Below are 22716 nucleotides of genomic sequence, written 5' to 3'. Positions count from 1 at the left end.
TGAACGTTGAATGTCTAGAGTGTTAAGTATGGTCTACCATATATTGTATGTCTTGCACTCTTCTTTAGGACTGTATCCTGTTGTCTTTGTCAGTATGGACTTTCTGTATGAAGTGACTCTGGCTCTGAATTATTCCCTCTCTAGTTTTCTGGACTTTATACAATTTTATAATCAATTCTCCATCTCTTTTTCTCCCACTATCTCCCTGTGAAAAATCATTTCCAAATGTCTTGTGTTGTCTGGCTATTCTATACGCAGCCCAGACCAAGACAAGCAAGGCGAGCTAAGGCACATGAAGAACCTATTAGGGGGCCTAGCGGCCAGCAGCAACCCTGGGAGGCCAGCCAACTCAGTCTGCGAACAATGGGAACCCAGCTCAACAAAAACATCCTGCAGAAGTGAGAGACTGGGAGGGAGGGAGGGAGGGAGGGAGGGAGGGAGAAGGGAGGAAGGAAAGGACAAGCGAGCAGCAAGCCAGATAGCTCCCTGGGCCTGCCACGGTATCAAAACACAGAGGAGCTGGTGTTTAGAGGAACAAACTTAGTGTGGAAGAGATACAACAAAGAAATGCATCACATCATTGCAGTTGATCATGGTCAGTACAGGCAATTTGTGCTTTACAAGGTCATGGATGGTTCAGTTTCAGCTCAGAAAGCAAGTTTAACAGCTGCTCTAATATTAGCATGAACACAAGATATAAGATGCTACACCAGGAAGTTTTTTGTCTTTTAACTCAAATGAAATTCCAGCTTGTAATGAAATGAAAACACTTGCTCCCCAACCACGATATGCTCACCGTTTCACCTTTTCCATCCCCTTTGCAACCCTCCTGACTCAGATGTTAGCGGTTAACTGTTGCAACATTAACAGGTCTGACGTGCAGAAAGACATATTGTCAAGTCTCTTTTCCCACAGCTATACAATATCAGCTGCAACTCAGCATTTCCATGTAATGAAGAACACTTGACTCGATCAAAGAGTAAATTTTAAACCAACAGGATCTGAGGCTCAGGAGCAATGTGAATGGCCAAAATGTAATCCACCGGTTTCTTGTGACCTGCACTGGTTCATCGGTGACACAAGTACTACAGTAAAGAGAGAAACACTGACAAGCAACAAGAACTTTGTCAAAAATCTGCAGCCCAGATAATGACTATTTGTGTTTACAGCTTTACAAGAAAATGACATAATTGTTGTCAGTCAATGCATTGATGATTTCACTGTGTTTCATTTCCTACAATGCATCACCTTAAACAAACTTTCAAACATAATTGTCTGTTTTGGAAGTGGTGTAATGCAGTTTAGAGGATGGAAAAGAGAATTAGAGAAACAGAGGATAGATAGACTTCTAGTATGTGCAAAGAGAAGAGGGAGAGAAACATACAGGAGGTATAGCATGGTGTTAACAGAGAGATAAACTGTAGAGCCTTAATCATCAGAAAGAGAACACAAGAAAAAAAAAAAGAGTGTGTGTTAGAGAGTTTTGAGTGTGTGAGGGTAACATAAAACCAGCTCTCCCACAACACACACAGGGGAGGGGACCCTTCTTTAAACTGAGCCTACCCACAATGCACTGGGCTCTTTTATCCCGGCAGTGAAAGGATGAGGCCAGATGAATGACAAAAGGAGAGAATGGGGATCTGGGTTGGGCCCGGCTTGGAAGACAGAGAGAGGGAGGGAGGGAAAGGAGAGAGGGGGGGTGTGTTTCCCTAACCATCCTTTTCTATGGAAAATAAGGGAGGCGGGGTGGGGTGGGGGGGTTCACTCCAGAGGAACTAAGCTTGCTTGGGAGATGAGGAAGAAACATATGCATACACAGAGAATTCGAGTTTAATGATTTCTTTACTGGCTTGTACACAAACGTACAAAAATAATACAGCACTCATCTCCACATCGCACGTCATCATCACAGTGTTACAAACGTTCAAAAATAAAAACAAAAGAATACAAACAAAAACAAAAAAAAAAAAGGAAACCCAAAAAATCAAACATGATGGAACATCTGCATCACTCATGAAAATCAACTGTTTCCTCTTGCTTGAAATGAAGCAAGACCAGAAACACAACTTGGTCCAAAGAAGTCAGCACTTTTTTTTTTTCAAAAATCATCTCACTCATGTACACCAATCCGGCGGCCGGCTCCTTACGTCATAAATGTTATGACCCTGGTGAGCCGAACTACCACACAACCGTGCAATTTTTAATCATGTTACAATGATCTTACCATCAAATGTATTATTCCCCTTTCAATAAACAGGAAGACAGCACTTCAGAAAAGAAAGTGCCCCAAGATATCATCATCATCATCAGCGTTGATATATATATCCATATGTATATATACATACACCCAATCACAGAGATACACGCATCTTTGTTAAAAAACATCACGTTTTTCCACAAAGTAACACACACATTAGGACATTATCACCTGGAGCATATCTTTATACAATAGTATTTTGTTGTGTTTGTTTTTTTCTATTCAGAAAAAAATTAAAATGTTGACATATAAAAGCCAACTTTTCAACGACAGTCATCAGTGCAATATTCAAACAAAAAAAACAAAAAAACAAAAAAACATCAAGTTTAAGACAAGCGATGCATATTTCATTTGTTGCTTGATACCAATCTATACCTTGATGTAGTGGATCTATCGCTTTAGTTACTTGTGGTTGTTCCAGGTTTAAAGTGGGAAGTTCTCAGTCACTGGTCTCTATGACTGATACACACAGCAACATGGGACCTCATAAGAAGCAAACAATCACACACACACACACACACACACACACACACACACACACACATATATACAAACGTACACACACTTCAATTTCAAAAACTCACTTTCCCATCCCTGTCTTAGACTCACCAGACACCAGATGCGCGCACACACACACACACACATACATACACACCAACAGCTTCTCATGAAATGACCCAGTGATGCTGTGAAGCTTCTATCTCTAACTGTTGGCCATTGAGCAGTAGGCTTTAAAAAAATAACATCAACAAAAACAAAAGAAACATACAAGCAGCATTGATACAAATGTTAGGGTGCCATGACTTTCAAAATGCAGCAGGCAAGTTTTTGAAACCGAATTCTTTTTTCTTTTTTTTTTTCTCTGTGATATCCTGCAATAGTCATGTGTTGTTATTAAGTCTTCATCATCCAACAGTAATAGGGTCCTGCTCAGTAGTAGTAACTATTCCAAAGCCTTGGCTCCTGCAGTTACCCCGTAGAAACACTGGGGGCGCACAAGGCTCCGCATTTTGTGCAATAAAACTCCCTGCATTTATAAGTCATGCGATAAAATTCCATTTTGTATGACTGAAAATAGAAACTTTAAAACAAAACGACCATATAGGCATACGACTGATGTAGACAGAGAGCAAAGTAGAGAATTATAGGGAAAACATGCAACAGTTGCAGCGTGCGTGTGTGTGTGTGTGTGTGTGTGTGTGTGTGTGTGTGTGTGTGTGTGTGTGTGTGTGTGTGTGCGTGCGTGCGTGTGAACCACAGGCTACCTTGCAGAAAGGCAAAATGATGCTTTGCTTGTCAGAATTGGTTTGGTTGTAGTGTAAAATAAACTGTCCCGACTGAGGATTCAGGATTCAGGAGTGGGTGTGATGAATACATTGCATGGATGTAGGCATCTTCTGTATGAAGTCCATCTGTTAGGCTACATAGCAAAAAACATACTGGCATGCTGATGATCACAGACAGAGCGTGGATCTCTTCAGACTCCAAACAACTTGGCAGAGTGGTGAGAGAGTTGAATAACTTGAGAATACTTTATAGTCGAGGTAGTTGGCAAAAGGCAACCAAACATAGTCCTTGGGAGGGGGAGAAAAGTCCTCTTGTGGGTCAACAGGCTAACTGAGGGGTTTTTGGGATGGTGGGGGGAGTGGCAGGTCTACCTCCACGCGGGACAGTTTATACTACGAGTCTGAAGCAGCTTGAGTCACCCTAGATATTCTTAAACTTATAGATTTTTTTTTTAAGAAGAACCACAACATATTAAAAAAAATGCATCTTCTCAATGTACCTTCATAAATAAAAAACCCAGCCTGCTTTCACAGTGATGACTAGGATGTTAATAAAATACTGAAAGGAGATTATAAAGTGAATTCCAAATGCGACTTTTTTTTTTGATACAAAGCGAAAGCAGCGGTTTTAGTAACACAATGACCATTGGCAAAGTGGTCGCACTGGCCTGAAAAGTTGGACGCCAGCATGGCAAGGTCTGCTTGCGGTATAGGCAGAGCGTATTCAGCTACTGTCTTTCTCTTTTAAAAACAGAAACAAAGTAAAGCTATTGTGTACAGTACTTCACAACATCGTTGAAGTCAATCGTTGTTACATAATGATTACACATCTGAAAAGCGAGTTGGATATAATGCCGCTCTTTGAGTAAAAAAAAAAAAAAAAAAATCAAATCAATGAATTTATAAAAGAAAACAGACCTCTAGTAGCCAACAGAGGGCAACCCTTCTTCTCTTGTTCATGTGTCTTCCCTTTCAGATATTCCAGCATGCAGCCATAGCATCAAGTGCCGTATTTTATATAAAATAACTTAAAAAGGGACAAAGTGAACAATGAGGAGCGACAGGTCAAATCTGAGCTCCCGTAAAGAAACTATTCAACTGTACTGAGGATGGGAGGCCATGTAGTCTATAGAAACTGGGCCATCTGCACTCAGGAGTCCAAACACACACATAATACACAACGATTGGCTTCTATTATACTGGACGACACAATCTAGTATACACATTCAAGAGGAAAGCTTTAGTACCAACAAACTCACCAAAATGGCGTTTCTTTTGTTAAAGATTCGTGTTGAAGCCGATGCGCTCTGTGTATAAAACCATGTGGTGTTTCACTCGGGAGGCAAAAGAGGGCCCCGTTTGGTTTTGAATGAGTGGGAAGTTTATTGTGTATAGGCCTACTTTTTATTCTCTTTATGGTATAATTTGGCACAACTATGTAGATAAATGGCAGTTGTTTTTTCTTTTCTTTTACAAGAGCCTGGCTTTCCCGTGTGTTGTTATTTTTTATTTATTTTGTCTTTTTGTTGTTGTTGTTCTTGTTCTTGTTTTGTTTTTTTTGTTTTTTTTGTTTTTTTACCTGACAGCAGAGACAGATCACCGGGCGCCAGAGGAGTACTTGGCCTTGGTGATGAGGTATAACACAATGTCTTGGTGGCCCCCGAAGGCGGCGATGTGTAAAGCGCTCCACCCTTCCCTGTTGGCCAGCCGAATATCTGCACCAAACTTCACCAGCAGTTTTACCAGCTCCAGGTTCCCGTCAATGACCGACTGGTGCAGCGCCGTCTGTCCCTCCGGCCCGAAGGAGTTGACGTTGAACTCGCAGTTTGTCATGTTTTGCAGCAAAGAGTGCAGCTCCTTGGTGTTGCCTTTCTTCACCGCCTCCTGGAAAACCCTCTGCGGCGCGGAGCAAGTCGACACATCCGCCTGGCTCATGGCTGCAGCTCGCTGGAGGGTGGCGAAACAGTAATCCTGCCTGGGCTCTAAAGCTGATAATAATCGTCTTCTCCCTGTTGAGTGTCTCTGGTCTGGTAACAATGCCACAGTTACACTGGATTATAACCAGTTATTAAGGCACTTAGAAGCACTAAACAGATAAGATCACTGTGTATATATCCCAAAAAGGACAAGAGACGAAATAACACACTTGGTGTGCAAAAATGTCAATAATTGAGAGATCCTAAAATCCCTAAAAGATAAATCGGTGCTTTCAAGCGATCCAGGGGTCTGTAGGTGTGTAGTTTCCCCTCGGACCCTCTCCTTAGCAGCAGCAGGTAGCCTATAGCAGGGGATGGAGAAGAGAGACACCTCCGACTTCACTTGGGGAAATTGGAAGTACGACCACTATCTCCACGGGATAGCCTTGTTGCTGGATCCCCACAGGTTTTCCTTGAATGGTCCGACCTGATTCCTGGCTACACGTCCCTGGAAATGTCGCTGCTCATGTGGCCAGGGTGTCTGAGAAAGACAAAAAGACAGAAAGGTCCACATGAAGCCCGATTCCTCACCAACAGACCGCGAGAGAGAGAGAGACCCTACATTCCGCCACATCCGAGGACTCACACAAGAGAAAAGAGCTCTTTACGCACGGCTACACTGTTTGACTTTTGCCATTACAATGTCTGGAAAAGTAATCCGTTGCAGATTTGTTACTTACCAGTGACAGATGGACGGGTCGGTAGCGACGAAAAGGATAGAAATCCACCGTGTGGCCTGGTCTGTGTCCTCCGAGCGGTCCTTGTGAGTCTCTGCCCTGCACTGCGCTCCGGGGAAATATTTTACGCGTCCTTTATTTGCATGACAATACCTCTCCAAAGAATCAACTGTGGAGGAATGGGCGGAAACCCGGAGAGGTTATAGGCTGCCGGCTCGGTTTGGGGGAGGGATCACGGCCCTGTGAAACTGCAGGGAGGAGGCGTGGTCTTCCAAGGGGGAGCCAAATGTTGCTGCAGAAATATTAAACAAGCCGCCCGCAGCAATATTATAGTGAGCTCTATATCCGATCTCCTGTACCCCAGGAAGCACCGACTGAAGCCAGCAGCGTGGTGTTGCCAGAGCCATAAACTGCTGAGGAAGCGGGTGTAGAGCTGTAGAGGATCATCCACTGGATTATCAGCAGGGACACTTCAAATCAACAAAATCAATCAGACTCAGATTTCTTTTCACAAGTTTCATTGGCAGGGATGGCAGTGAGAATTTACTACTAATGCAAAGCGATTACTTCAAAATAGCCATAGGCAAAAGTCTATGTCTAGTATTTAGTATAAAAAATATTTTTCCTTAAAACAAGTGAAAAAAAAATCTGGCATTGCGGTTCACTAATTTGCAATGGAAATCAAATTGCTTGAAGGATTTTCTTCAGGTGACATTATATTTAAACTACTGGAGTAATCTGCCTTATTTCAAGATATTACTTATATAAAGAAAATTCTCACAAGTGAAAGTGCATTGCAAACAAGTGAGATAGTCTCACCCCATTCACAAGCAGTATTCACTTGTAATAAGGAAAAAAAATGTCAATACTACACTTGACTCAATATTAGACGAAATGTCTTATTAATGTCTTATTGGATATGTTTTCGAGTGAAAGGTCACCAAATTCATTAACAGTCCTCTTTCATGTTAATACGGGGATGAAAGGGTGCTGAAAATGACATACTAGCCAGGAGAGGGTGTGGTTCACAGCTATGTGCTGTTGAAACTGCACTAGGCTATGTGACCCAACTTTCCCTGTGTGACACTGAGATGAATGACAGCGGAGCAGCAGCACTGACTACCAAAGGACATCTCAATTAATTTAGGCTTAAATAATATCTGTCTTATGTGTTCAAAACAAATGTATATTGAAATAGTAAATAGCCTATATGCATTTTTTTTGAGAATATGTCAAGTTCGCACTGTTGCATCCTATTTTTTTGTTTCCAACATGCTAGACCTATTAGGCCGCTCTACTACATCCCTTTCAGAGACAAATGATTACCTGAAGTTCATCATTCAACATCTCTAGAATATAAGGGATCCAGTCAGTCAAAGTGTTACCATTTTGTCAACCAAGGACATCACTCGCTACCTTTTAAAACTGACCATCATTTAAACAGAAAAAGTGCTATGACATTCATCAAATAAAAATCTAAGCCTAAGACTTGGAGATGGTATGCAGGGTGATCTATTGAGACAATGTTGCCCTGAAAACCAAATGGCAGATTTAACGACAGTAAAATAAAGTCCCAAATGGGGACGGGGGTCTCCAGCTCTACCGCTCAGTAGAAACACCTCTCCAGTTGATAGGTGGCTGTTTAAATCATAAACTGCGGATATATTCCAGTTGTTTTAAATGACTAGACTGTGGGACTTCAAATAACAAAAGCCCTGCGCTACTTCCTTTTTGCAAGTGAAAAGAGGTGACGCTGTGCGCAGATTGACACGCCGCTCAGCTGCCCCCGCCACCGTGGGAACTGGGCGTCTGTGTGTGTGTGTGTGTGTGTGTGTGTGTGAGTGAGAGAGAGAGAGAGAGAGAGAGAGAGAGAGAGAGACAGACAGACACACAGAGAGAGACAGAAAGAGAGACAGACAGATAGACAGAGAGAGAGAGAGAGAGAGAGAGAGAGAGAGACACACAGAGAGAGACAGAAAGAGAGACAGACAGACAGAGAGACAGAGAGAGAGACAGACAGGGAGAAAGAGAGAGAGACAGAAAGACAGACAGAGAGAGACAGGAAGACAGTCACAGTCACAGACAGAGAGACAGAAAGAGAGAGAGACAGACAGGGAGAAAGAGAGAAAGACAGACAGAGAGAGAGACAGACAGGGAGAAAGAGAGAGACAGAAAGACAGACAGACACAGACAGAGAGAGACAGAGAGATAGAGAGAGAGAGACAGAGAGAGACAGAAAGACAGAAAGACACAGAGAGAGACAGAAAGAGCGTGAGACAGAGAGAAAGAGAGATAGAGAGACAGAGAGCCAGAGAAAGACAGAGAGAGAGACACAGAGAGACAGAGAAAGAGAGACATATAGAGACACAGAGGGAGAGACACACAGAAAGAGAGACACACAGAGAGACACAGCTAGACAGTGAGAGTGAGAGAGAGAGAGAGAGAGAGAGAGAGAGCGAGAGAGAGAGAGAGAGAGAGACAGAGACAGTAGACAGACAGAGAGACAGAAAGACAGGGAGACAGAGAGACAGACAGACAGCACCCTGAGAGCTCTCGCGTATCGCTGACTCGGTCCTCGGTGGTGAAACCACACCAGGTATCTCAGCCTCCACCGAGCCGTTTGCTCCGTTTGGCAGCCGGCTGCTCGTCTCATCTGGAGGCCGATGTGTAAAGCTTGTAAACCGCTCTCTCTCTTTCATGGTTAGGCGGCGTTCACACTGTCCTCTTTTTCCCACACTCTGAACTGTACATTTGGCGCACGCATGTGGCCTCGCCAGCCTGTGTGTGTGTGTGTGTGTGTGTGAGAGAGAGAGAAACAGCAAAAGGGACCTCACGTCTGATAAAGGTCACAACCTACTTCATCTAACCGCAGAAAAAAACATTAACTTGCTTGACGATATAGATCACAGCCTTGTGTATATGAATTATTTTGATCCCTGACAAAAAAAAAATCACTATAACATTCAGGCAGTGACTCAATGAATTTTTTAATGGACGACAATTTAGGCCAAATAGTTTCTGGCTGAGACTTTTGTCGTTCATCTGTTTCCGATTGTATTGAAGCACGTCTGCAGGTGACTGTGTGTTTTTTGTGCGCGCTGCCTAGGTTTTGTTTGTTCCTCCGCAGCGAGCACAGCTGCATGAGATCTTGCATCTGAATGCTCCAAAACAAAGGGCTGCGGCGCTGACTCATTCATAGAAATGCGGTGAATATCTAACTCAGGCATTTTTACATAAGCCACAGTAACATTGTCCCTGATGTGTGTAGGCCCAGTTCCTCTCTTATGACATGGCACCCACATGCGTCGGCCCATTGTGGAGTTCAAAAACCTTACTGCACATTGGCATTATAACAATTACTTTATTATTTTACATAGTATTTGGTTGACTTACTCACTCTCTCTGTCTCTCCGTGTGTCTCTCTCTCAATGACGAGAAACTTTATTGTATTTTTCAGGGGCTTATAGATTTGCTATGATACTTGTACAGTTTCCAGAATTCACTACAGTTATTTTTCTTAAGGGCTCCCTGAACGGTGCTGAACATCTTCTAGAAAAGCAGGAACATCTGTCCGCTATCAGAGCTTTGGCTACAGTGCGTCTGGACACTTGGAAAACATTTGCACAGACCGCAGGAGCCAAAGCTTCTCCGATTGGATGGGTTTTTCTCCCCCAAACTCTGTGGCATTTGCTCTCCTCTCACTCTGCCCCCCTTTTGCTCCTGACTCTTTCTTGGTAATGTGTGTCTGGGAAGCAGCAGACGAAACCAGATAGCTGCAGTTGTTGAGAGTGGTGGTGTGTGTGTGTGTGTATGTGCACCATAACTTGTTGTAATCGAGGCAGATTGTTTTGAAATTCTCTCGAAAAGCATAGGATTAATATAACACATTGTGTGTATAATGGCCAACACGCATTCCACTTAATCCCAGCCTCATGTGTAAAGCTGCACGCCAATCAGAGTGAAAACATACAATTCTCTATTCTGGATAACTTTAATGGTGCTTGTGCCAGGGCAGACAGGTTCACTGAAGCTGTCCTGAAGGTTTCCCTGGGCAGGGAGGCGGTGCACAGGCCACTGAGTTCTCCTCAAACTCCTAAATGGAAACTAGTAACACACACACACAAAGATAATAGAGTCTATTCTGGTTCTATTTATGTGGCCATATCTCTGTTCTATTGCTGTGTGTTGATAAACAAGACTTTTTTTTTTTTTCAGCGACAGAGAAAGAACCCGGAGCCATGCGTGCAGAGTTGTGTTGCCGCTCTGTAAACGGAGCGCCGGACGGACCGCGTCGGCTGGATGCAGTGCGCCGAGTTTTGGCGCCGAGGCTCGGGGCTTCTGGGGCCAGACAAGACGGGAGGAGCTCCTCCCGGGATGCTGTGCGTTGCGTTGCGTTGCGTGTGTGTGTGTGTCGCTGAACGAGAGAGAGAGAGAGAGAGAGAGAGAGAGAGAGAGAGAGAGAGAGAGAGAGCAATAACTTCCATATAGGCTACTGATACTGTGATGGTGGAACCCAGATCTTCCACACACACACACACACACACAAGGGGGGGTGTTCATGTAAAAATGTTGATCTTTTATCTTGATGCTTTGGCAATATTGTTCTTTACGTTCATGTCAATACAGCACGTTAAATTGGACTACGTGCGTGCGTGTATGTGTGTGTGTATGTGTGTGTGAGAGAGAGAGAGAGAGAGAGAGAGAGCGAGTGAGTGAGAGAGAGAGGGGTGACGTTTCAATATAAGGGAGGGCCTTCTGAATCCAATTCATTACGGGCACCACGTGTCCTCAGAGCGTGGGAAAGAGGCGAGCTTTTCTTCCCAGCAAAGAAAGAGCAAGGATCAAATAACATGGTGCAGCAGAAAGCTCGCGCTCTGCAGAGAGGCTGGGGCTGCGACCACCCGGACAAGGACGGAACAAGACAGACAGAGAGGCTTATTTGGGAGCTAGAGTGTCGACTTCATTCATAGCAATAAAAATACTCCAGAGTTACTAAATGTTATAACAGTTTTAGTCTACTTTTAAAGAAAAAGCGCATGGCGACGTGCCAAGATTTTCTATTCCAGGATGTATTTGGCGTATATTTAGGAAGACATGGGTTATTATATATTGGGAGCAACTTTTATTATTAAAAGTATGTAAAAAAAAAAAATGCGCTGTTTAATTCAGAGATGAGAGCTGACATGATTTATTTTGCGGTTAAAGGATCTCATTAGGATCACGTCAGATCCCGCAGTCGAGAGGAAGTCTCGCTCCCCATGCGAACTTGTCATCCAACCAGTTTATCATTAACCTTTTCTCACCGACACGTTCAACCTGAGATATTTCAAAAATGTGTTTATTTCCCTAATGAAACATGCATGATATTCCTATAGAGACTTATGCTGTGTCAGTAGTCAATAGTAAGTTCATGGTGACCTAATTGTACTTTGTACTAATTTGTTTTATTTTTTTATTTCCTATGGTGTCACTATAATTGTCCTATGGTATTCCTATAATACTCCTATAGGGGCTTGTGAAATTGTTAAATTTGTAGCGTCCTTCTAAAACTTATTAGCCTGCAGGATTACTATGGGTTTTTTTTTTTTGGCAAGGGTTAGTGATTGATGTAAAATTCGTAAACGTTTCCAGGAAAAAAAAACATGTGAAGTTTTCCAAAATTACAGCATAAATCCATATTCAATTTAGAATATGAATTTCTCTCTGTCATGCCGTATGAGTCCAGCTGTTTTAGGACTGCCAAAAAACTACAATAACCATAACATCACAGGTTGCAGAGAAGCTCTGCCTGAGAACTCGTAAGCCATGTCTGAGACAAAGTAATCCTCAGGATCTCCTTTGTCCAAGAAAGTTTCTTCTTGGGCCGAACAGATTTCCCCCATGGGAGAAGCAGGTTCAGGTCCAACACGGCTCACCAACCAATGGACGGCGAAGTTCATATTCACAGCCATCAATACCCACATCTGTAACATTACTCTGTAGAAATAACAATACTTCTAATATCCTGGCAGATAGCTGTATGGTGGATGGTGTAACATTACCGCAACAAAAGCCTATAAGCTTACATTTTACCTTGCCCTTAAGGTTACGCAATCGTTAAACTGTGTGTGCTTTACATATGAGGATCCCAACCTGCCATTCACACGCATGAGGTTGCGAAACTTCTGACACGAGTTCCTTTCAAGTAGTTGCCATTCATTTCTTAAAATGGACTGAGATGGACCCACACTAAACCAGTAAACAGTAAACATGTCGTCCCCGGGAATGATGCAGAGTTGTAGTGGGGCAATTAGTAAGTTCTCAGATTTTGTGACATTAAGTAGTTTTTAACATAGCTGTATAGATTTTTAGAGAAAACCAATAGCGTTTCAATGAAATGAACAGCATGTAATCGTCCAGAAAACACCTGCATCATGTTTCTACGTGGACAGAATTTTCCTTGTTGGATACCTGAAAACCTTTTTGGAAAATGTCATTTTCTCAAATCAGACAGATCCAATGTGGGATTTGTGAAAAGAGGGAGGGAAGTTGGAAAGGAAGGAATGTGAAAATAGTAAGGGAAGGGGATTCAGGCAGTATGTGTTGGGTTACTCCGTGACCCCGTCTGCCCCTGAGCCTGAGGGCAGGAAACCCCACACTGGTAGTGTTACACCTGACAGACAGACATCAGCGAAGCTCCGGTGATCTCATCAATCTGTCCAGTATTAGTCCCACTGCTTTGTGAAAGAAAATATCTGCTGCACCTCAGAATGTGAATTACTACTTCTCACAGACCAATAAATGAAGTGAAAAATCCCTTTATTATTACACAGAACATATAACAATGTATTCAGATTGAACGGAAATATGCCACAGGAGCAAAGGCTATTGTTAATTAATTGGAGTTTTTAAATCAAAAGAGGGTTGACTCTTTGATGTGATATCAGATCTGAGATTCAGGACAACATATTACACTTCAATACAAGCGATTCTTAATATAAACATCTTTATAAAAAAAAAAGTACCATGGTATTGTAAATACAAATAAAAAATACCAAAATGCAGTCATAGCATCATCTGTCTTTGCTACATACAAAATAAAATAAAGTTTGATTTAAACTCACGAATAAAATGGGTTCAAAATTGTTGAACAAAATGATCAATAAATCAATAGAAAGAGGTGTGTAAATGAGGAGACACGGCAAAGTTGGTGTGTTCTTCGGTATCCAGAGGCGACACAGGTCCTTTGTTTTTAGGCATGGTGGTCAAATTTAAATACCAGATAGGAGCGATACAGGAGAGTTTACCTCTATGGGCAGTCCTTGTCCGTTTACCAATACACAGGATGAGAGTAAGTGTCCCCAAGCATCCATACAGAACCCCAATTCAGATTTTAAAAAATTATATACCAAACCATAAACGCAGTCATACAGCTACTAGGATTACCAGATAGGCTGCGCTAGTCACTTAATCTAAATCTAAATCCTTTTCTAAATGATTCATATGTTCAGGCAGAGATCACAAATTTGAAGTTGGCGTTGAAACTTCTGCCTTGCATTAAAACCCTACATTTACAGCCTTTATGCTTCCCTCATTATTTTATCGAGAGAATTAGTCTGACAAGGCGAATTGGAACTAGCGTGCGAGGTAAGGATTTTGTGCACATGGGCGGTATGGAAAAGACTACAGATTTCATGACGACCGGCTGCTAAATGTGAAAATGTGTAAATGTGTCATTGCCGTTAGCCTTTTCGAGGATCTGGTGAACTGCGGCGGCTCTAAGTCCATCAGTTCTGCTGCGCCGTTCTGACAGATGCTCCGACCGAGGAAGCGGCCTCATCTGTTATCCGCAACACGTCCTGAAACTGGGAGAGGGCGCGGCCAAAATGGGAGCCTTCCCAGAACACCTTGCCGCAGCTGGTGCAGACGTAGAAGAGCGGTACCCTCGGTAGGAGGCCGGGGGGCACAGTGTGGAGCTGTAGGTGGGCCCCCCCGGGAAAGGTGAGGGTGTCGGGGTCCAGTGCTGAAAGGGGGGCCCAGCGACACTGAGGGACGTACCTGGGGAGGTCAGGGGTCACACTACAGGTCAGGATGTCACCAGGCTCCTCCTCTTCCTGCTGAGGGGATTGTAGCTCAGTGTGGTCCTGGTCCTCGAGAAATCCTAGACAGAAAACAAGAAACCTCTATGACTTTTCACAAGACAATGGTGCTATTCTTCAATGATCAAAATTAACAGAAATAATCTATAAAGATGATAATACAAAGGGCAGTAGGGCACAAATAAAGTAACAATAAATAAACCGGACAGAAGGGTTAAAGAAACATAGACAGTAGAAGTACTGGCATGCACATATGTCATTATGTGTTCTATGCAGTATGATAACAGACATGCAGTGAGATGACATGTTACTGTGTGTGTTTCCATATAGGCAGAGGTATTTAACTGACCTCTCTGTCTAAGCAGCCTGGCCATGTCCTCTCTGGGCAGCGCCATGTACTGATCACCGTTACACACCTGGAACAACACAGCAGGATTAGCAGTAGGATTAGAGAGGAGGAAGTGTTTTAGTGTTTTGCAATAAGTTTCACTCATGTCCAAGGTGTCTGCAGTAAAAACAATGTTGCATAAGAAATGTTCAGATTTTTTTCAGTGGGTCCTTATATCCCTTATATCCCCATAATGGACTTGTCACTCTTCACTTAGTCAGAGTTTACATGGGCTGTTGGATTTACTGGGTTGTAATCTAATTAATGGAACATTTGCAATAAGATGACATAGGTCAAAGAATAAAAATGTTAATTTCACACTTGCCACCATTTTACTTTTATCTTAACCAAGAACAATGTCTGTTGCCATGGTGATGTAATAGAGAGCCACCTTGCCAAAACCAAACTTCTTCAGAAGTCAATAAAACAACATGTACTTTATATTGTGTATATAGTATATGTACACCCAACTTTAACTTCAATAAAACTTTTTGGGAAACCCTGTAGGTTTTTCTTTATCATTCTCCAGACTCAGGTAGCTCCCCCCCCCCCCCCTCACTCACACACACACACACACACAACAGAAAGAGCAGATCTATGTGTGTGTGTGTGTGTGTGTGGAGATAGCGTTCACGCCTCAGTAACGTTCACACGTCCATGCTGCTTTATCCTTCTCCATGGTAAAGGTTTCCCTGTTAGGACATTAGTGACCTCTTGTTTGCCAGCCCCTAACACACACACACACACACACACACACATACACACACACACACACACACACACACACACACACACACACAGAGTCGTCTGTAAGCCATCCTGACAGCACGTCAGTGCTAAAAGCCTTGTCAACACACCTGAGCTCCACCCAGCAAACAGCATTCCACTTAGAGGTGGGCTGTAAATCAACCCACACTCACAGACCTCACTAAGTAAGACAGTCGTCCTTCATCATTTAGGAAAGCTCATTCAGCCCAGTTTCTCTCTCTCGCTCTTTCTCCGTCTGTCTGTCTGTCTCTCTCACACTCAGCGCATACACCTCATGTAAGAGTCGGTGTGCGTGTTCCCTCCGCTCTGTGTGCATATGCAGAGTTGTGTTTGCCCCTGTGGTAACCGAGGCCAAGAAAGGAGAGCAGCGAGACAGTGGAGGTGTGGGAATGGCAGAGGTGTCATCTCCTGTCTTGTCTGTGGGAATGGAGAACTTCTCTCCCTCAGCACACTCTCTAGTCTGTACTTTGTATTCTACCTTACACACAAACGGGCACAGCGCGCACACACACACACAGAAAAATTTACCACACAGACAAAACACCTCACTATGCGCACAGGCTACACTACAGTGTGCATAAACCACACGCATACAAATGCTCACAACACATACACATGGCTCACACATACAGCGAGTGTGGCTTCAGCCAGGAAAACAGACCCAGCTATTTGCTCAGCTCAAAGTTTCCCAGAGTTGAGCAAGTCAGAACCTGTTCTGAACTCTCAAGGCTAAGCCGTGGACAGGCAGGCACACACACACACACACAGAGACACACACACACACACACACACACACACACACAACACAGACACCCACACACGATTTAAAATGTTTTACACTCAATTTAACTCCAATAAACCTTTTGTGTATGTTTATGTGTGTGTGTGTGTGTGTGTGTGTGTGCATGGGTCCTACACACACACACACACACACACACACACACACAATATTGCAACAATTCTTATTAAATTATAATAGACAAGGAGATTAGATAATATAGATTGGACAGACATATGGAAAGAGAGACAGATGAATGAATGAATGAATGAATGAATGAACAAATTAATAACTAGTTAGAAAAACAAGGTTAGTAAGGTAATACAAATAAGCAAATACAAATATGTTAATCTAGAAATTCACCATAGACACATCATGACATGTTTCACAGTGATATTAACAGATTTACAGATAAACCAATCTGTGGACAGACCGAGCTTAAAGCTGGTTTATGCTTTATGATACGACTGCGTACATTACAATTGCACCACCTGAAATTTGAAACAATGCGGACGGCGCCACAGCACCTGCATCCGGGATTGGCCGAACGAAGAGGAACCGGTACTACTGGCTGATTTCAGTGAGGTTTTTGTTTCTTGTTGGGGGATGTGGAGAGCTGAATTTTCCTACAGCGCCACTAAAGTACTTAAATCTTCAGGGGCACAGTTGTCATGAAAAGCGTGATAAGCATAAATGCCAAGGCACACGGACGGCTCGTCTGCGGCTCCTGTGTGTCTAGCCACACAGAAAGCACGGGCCGAGCCTCAGCCTTCTCCTTCTGGCTGCAGAGGGGCCTTAAGGTCATAATGCCTCCAGAAATGACAACGGCCAACACAAATACAACATGTTTTTTTTTTCCTATTTAGCTCATAAAGTGTGGGACGCTTGATACACTGCCCAATTTTCTTACTCTTTTTGTCTTTTGTTCCTTCTCTCTTTTCCAGAGCACCTCCCGCATTCTCACACTCCGTGTGGCCGTGCCGGAGAAAGAATGCTCCTTGCCGTGACAACAAAGGCTATCTAAGTGTGATACTGTGTTTCAAAGGATGGGAGGTGGTGGAAAAAAAAGAGAGAAGAGAAAGGGGGATAGTGGAGAGGAGGTAGGAAAGGGAGGGAGGGGGAAAGAGGGAGGGAGGGGGAAAGAGGGAGGGAGGGGGGGGTGGGAGACTTTTCCCTAACGCGCTCACACACACTCACTCACACACACACACACGCACAGCAGCACCGGCTCTGTAGGCTGCTCCCATGGGAAAATCCTAGACCGATTTGAAAAGGCGGGGCCTTCAGGACTGCTTCAGGTCACGTGGTCAGAGCAGCCAGCCAATTGGGCATGAGTGATTTGATTCAAATTGTGGTGGAGTCAGGTAAGGGGCAGCGTGGGAACTGGAGGGAGGAAGAGCGACAGGAGAAGGGAAACGAGAAATGCACTATGCCATGAATTTCTACACGTAGGCGCCCTTTGAAAATGTTACAATGATCTCAATGTGAATTTCATGTCAAAGGAAAGGTTAACAATACTTTAGGCTACTGTCCAAGCATGCTGTGGTCTAAAACTATACATATATATATATATATACTTTTGTATAAGAATAGAACGTCCTCTTCTTAAAACTACAGTATCCTTTCCTTGAAAAATAAAAATAAAATCATATACAACACATCCCTTGTCTGCTACCATCAACCCATTTATGGAACGTTCTGCCATCTTTGATTCCCTGTCATTCTGTTTTTTTATTGGACAGACATACATTTTCATTACAACTGTGAAATGATGTAGGCCTAATCAAAATGGGATGCTGGTGAAAGTCAAGCTGTACCAGAAAAAGCAGCCTCTTATAACGCTGTACAAAAGAAGAGCATGGAGAAGCTAAGAGGTTTGACCTTTCCCTCTGCTTTCCCACACAGTCCTGAGGTCATGCTAGGTGATCTGAATGCTTGCTAACAGTGGCAGTGTTACAAACAATTTTCACTGATGGAAGCGAACTGCGGAAAAGAGGCCGGATTCCATTCATTGTGGAAACACCTCAATGCTTTCTGCATTCCTCCACTGAAAACGTTGACTGATGGTTATCTTCTAGTGGAAACAAAGTGTGACCACCTATCATGCAAAGTGATACTGGTGTCCACAGAGGTGACATCCAATCACAAAATCAAAGGCTTTGAACAGAGGTTACGTTTTACTTAACTGCTAAAATAACTGCTGATAGAAATAAACGCACTGTTTTAAGATTAAGTGTAAGGGGGATCCTGGTGGTTCAGTAACTGCGACGTCCCAGACATGTCATCCCTTTCCTGACTCTCTTTACTGTCTGTCTAATGAAGGCAAAAACGCCAAAAAAAGAAGAAAATAAAATTTTAAATTATTTGCTAAATGCATACTGCATTGCTGCCAATTTTAGGTGAAGGAAACATAACAGCAACCAAATCTTTCTTGGTGGAAATCACATGGTAAGATGATGATATATGGGTATCATTTTGAGGAAATGCAGATGGGTAACATTGCAAAATTTCACTAAATAAAAGTGTATACCATAGTGGGCAGTAAGAGACATGAGAGATGCCATAATAAAATACTGGTGATCACAATAGTTGGCAAAATACCTTGTCTACAGTTCAAAATGTTGGTTATGCATCATGACCATTAAGGCTGGTTCATGCTTTATGCGGAAACGCTCCAGACGGAGTGCGCGCGGTCAAAATGACGTAATTGTGGTTATAATTACATAATTGCTGCCAAAACAACTGGGCACGTTGGAGTCGTGCGCGAGGTCGTGCACCACCTGAAATCTGTAGCAACTAGTTGATTCCAGTGGGATTCTTTTTTCTTGTTGGGGGGGATGTGGAGAGCTGAATTTTCCTACAGTGCCACAAAAGTACAGAAGGTTTCAGGCGCACGGTCGTCATGAGAAGCATTAACACCGAGATACACGGAACAGGCGGCACGTCTGCGGCTCCCGCATGTCTCGCTATGCACGAAGCATGAACCCCTTAGGCACTGGGTACGAGTCAAAGTGATAATGGGCTGATGTTTTCCCATAGGCTTATCATAAAAATCTGTATCATAATGTTTGATATATACTGCACAAGACAGCATTATCATATCAAAATCGTGTTTCACTTTAAATCTGTCACTAAATATAATGTCATAGCTGAAAACAAGCATTACAGTCAACAGAATATGAGATAACAAACAAATGCAATAGCTATAATTTTCATTTTTATACAAGTTCATCATTCAATATAACGGATGCAGTCTTATCATTATGCCTGCATCATTTTGTTAACTGAAGACTGAAGGTTACTATTATTTTTAAATACACTGTAATTTGTTTCAATTATGTGCCATCAATCATTTTGTCATTTTTTTAATTGGTGGATGTGTCCTTTTGGACCAAAACTCTTCACATATATATGAATACACCTGGGGGGAAACTTTCGTGCCGCAGTGGGAACACAAGGGAAATACTGGTTTGAACTACTCACTCTGTCTACTTTCCCACAGTATCCTGAGGGTATCTGGCCAGTGTCTCAGCCCCAGTCAGTCTGAGGTAATTACCAGCTCTGTTAACTAACCACTACCACCTGACAGCAACTTGAACTTGGACCACAGGAGAGCCTGTCCGGGCTTGACATCACACACACCTTCTTCTGACTCACTTCACACACACACTCACACATGCACGCAGACGCGCGCACACACACACACACACACACACACACATATACAGGCATGCACAGATGCACTAACTCGCATGCAAACATACACGCACACACACCCTTCCCTGACTCACCTCACACCCACTCATTTCACCTGCATGACACACAAAGCATGGAAGTCATATTATTTCCTTCCTGATTTTCCCATGGATGCAAACCATATAGGTCTGTGTTGTAATGTATGACTGTATAAAGCTTGCTAAGAGTTGTTAAGAGTGTGTGTGTGTGTGTGTGTGTGTGTATGTATGAGTGCATGTGCATGCATGCTTATATTTATGTAAACTATATGGATATTGTCATGTATGTAGGGAATATTCAAGTGAATTGAAGTGAATTGATTTCAATTCAGTCGTACGTACGTACTATGGGTTGTTTTTTTGTTATTTGTGTTATTTTTTAAGGTTTTTTTCATCTAATTTGTAATAACTTCTTTAATGCTCCTTTCTCTCTGCTCAGACAGTTCTTAGCAGGCTGAGGGGGTGTAGCCTTGTCAATCATCCATTTCTTGTTGGCCATTATGCCTGAAGCGGAAGCATGTAATGTTCACAGTACAATCGGTGTTGCAATAAACAAAAACAACACACATGCTTCTAGCTGGCTACAGAAATTAAAACTGACATGTTACAGTTACACGTTATGTGCCTTACCCAACTGAGTCACCAGCACCATGATGAGGAGATTTGAAGCCGTTTCTCCCCCTGATCTTGGAGGAGAAAGTGTCCTGTATCCTCCACCGGTCCCCAAGAAGTTTATTAAAGAGGTATTTGATCAGTATGAGTATTTCATCTATATACCTCTCTGGCCACTGGTGTTTTCCTTCTAGTTTTAAACATGCAGAAATCTAGTCTTGAGACCATGTCTCCTGCAAACTACAGGACAATCTCCAAACTGTCCTTTTTATCCAAGGTTTTAGAAAAAGGTCTCAATCCATTCCTTCTCCTTTGAGTGAAAATAATACCTGAGAAAATCTAATCTGGTTTTAGACACTTCATAGCACAGAGACTGCTGTCCTCAGAATGACCAATGACCTTCTTTTAATAGCAGACTGGGGAATATTCCATTTCAGTGCAGCCTTCGATACTGCTGACTGAACCATTTTATTAGATCGCTTGAGAATCTGGGTTGGGCTCAGGAATATGCGTAGCTCTTCAGTGGTTACCCTCCTATCTTTCGATAGAACGTTTTCAGTCACCACAGGCAACTCATCTTCTTCCTCAGCAGACATGATATGAGGTCCTGAGGGGTTCAATTCCGGGTCCCATCTTATTTGTAAATGACATGCTGCTACATACATATTATCTGCCAACATAGCATACATTTGTATTGTTATGCTGATGACACAGTTATATCTGTCTATAAAACGTAACAACACTAATTGTCATCCAATGATATCCAGCACTCTGGATGACACAGAATTTTCTTTGACTATATGAAACCAAATCAGGCCTGCAATACTATTAAGTCTGCAGATGATTGTTTCATTCATGATGAGGTACTGAGCCATGGTCCAGTTGTACAACAGTTTGTTAGCTGGTGTGAGCGGTCATTCCTACAACTGAACGTACCCAAGATTACAGAGATGTGCAGAGATTTCTGTAGGCCTGCTTCCCCTGTGCCAAGCCTTATAAAAGGTGGTGGCCAGATAAGGTGGTGCAGCAGAACAAATATTTGGGTACATAGCCGTTGGCAAACTTTGAGGCAAACACTGATCTCATGTGCAAGAAGGGCGATCAAAGGCTGTTCTTTTTAAGAAAACTGAGGAGTTTTAATGTGGAAAAGACAGTTATGAAAGTGTTTTATTCTTCTTTCTTTGAATCTGTTTAAACGTTTTCTATAATCTGTTGGTTTGGAAGCATAGTTAAGGTGTGCCTAAAGATCGTAGGAGTCCCTCTCCAGGATTTTTCTAATGCATATCAAGCGAGAGTCACTCGAAAGGCACGTTATCTCTCTGGACTCCCATCAACCTCTTTATAGTGAGTTCCAGCTGCTCCCATCTGGTTCAGCTTTCCCACCAATAGGTACAGGAAATCTTTTGTTCCAGCAACGATTGAGTTTTTAAATACATTTGCATAAGAGGCCATACATACATTAGCTATGTTGGCCAATGGAATCCAGACTAGTTTTGAGCTGCCCTCATTAGGTGATGCTGTTGCTGTATGCATTTATTTACTGTGTGCTTACTGTATGTGTACTATGTGTTTTGTCTGTTGGCAACTAAATAAAAGGACAAGATTAGATCAAACTGATCTCAGCACCTTTACACTGGTTACCTATTATCTTAAGAATTCCTTTAAAGATTTTACTGATAACTTTTAAGGCATGGATGGGTCTGGCACCAAGCTATATTGCAGACCTTATAACCTCCTATGAGCCGGATCGCAGCTTGAGGTCCTCCAGCAGCTCCCCACTGGCTGTTCCAAAGTCTAGATTAAAAACTAAAGGTGGTTGGGCCTTTGCCATTAGCGCTCCTAGACCATGAAATGACCTGCCTGAGGAGCTCAGGCTGGATAAATCTGATTTAACAAGGGATCTTTTAAATCACTGCTTAAATCATTTTTATAGACTTGCTTTTATGGAATAATAAAATCTGAATGTATGTCAGTTGTGTGTTGAGTTTTGTATTCTGTAATAAAACAATTGTAATAATTATTATGTTAGGTAATATAATAGGTAATACGTTATTACATTAATGGTTGGTAACTTATTACATTAATCAGAAACTTATAACAGGATTATTACACTCTTTACTGCAAACTGTCTTTACATTAATGTTTTATTGAGTTAATGGGAA

General features: G+C 42.6%; 2 protein-coding genes across 2 annotated transcripts in view; both read right to left on the bottom strand.

The window, feature by feature from the left end:
* Positions 1 to 1812: 1812 nt before the first annotated feature.
* On the bottom strand, positions 1813 to 6343 carry nrarpa (NOTCH regulated ankyrin repeat protein a). The gene is made up of 2 exons (XM_071540790.1): positions 6200 to 6343; positions 1813 to 6000 (listed from the first exon to the last, which is right to left on the bottom strand). The coding sequence occupies exon 2, from the start codon at positions 5476 to 5478 to the stop codon at positions 5140 to 5142; it is 339 nt and encodes a 112-aa protein (XP_071396891.1). The 5' UTR covers positions 5479 to 6000; positions 6200 to 6343; the 3' UTR covers positions 1813 to 5139.
* A 6655-nt stretch (positions 6344 to 12998) lies between these two features.
* Positions 12999 to 22716, bottom strand: part of exd3 (exonuclease 3'-5' domain containing 3) — a 52575-nt gene continuing 42857 nt past the window's right edge. The window contains exons 19-20 of the mRNA XM_071540794.1: positions 14624 to 14690; positions 12999 to 14336 (exon numbers count right to left, since the gene is read on the bottom strand). Coding sequence (XP_071396895.1) covers positions 13963 to 14336; positions 14624 to 14690 — 441 coding nt within the window. The 3' untranslated portion in view covers positions 12999 to 13962. The remainder of the gene's footprint in view (positions 14337 to 14623; positions 14691 to 22716) is intronic.

This window comes from Centroberyx affinis, unplaced genomic scaffold (genome assembly GCF_046629955.1).
Source record: "Centroberyx affinis isolate AG114_WGS23_722 - 3 ecotype Tasmania unplaced genomic scaffold, CSIRO-AGI_Caff_v1 ptg003720l_1, whole genome shotgun sequence".
Classification (NCBI taxonomy): Eukaryota; Metazoa; Chordata; class Actinopteri; order Beryciformes; family Berycidae; genus Centroberyx; species Centroberyx affinis.
Note: the sequence above shows the minus strand (reverse complement) of the source record. Positions and strands in the feature narration are given on the sequence as shown.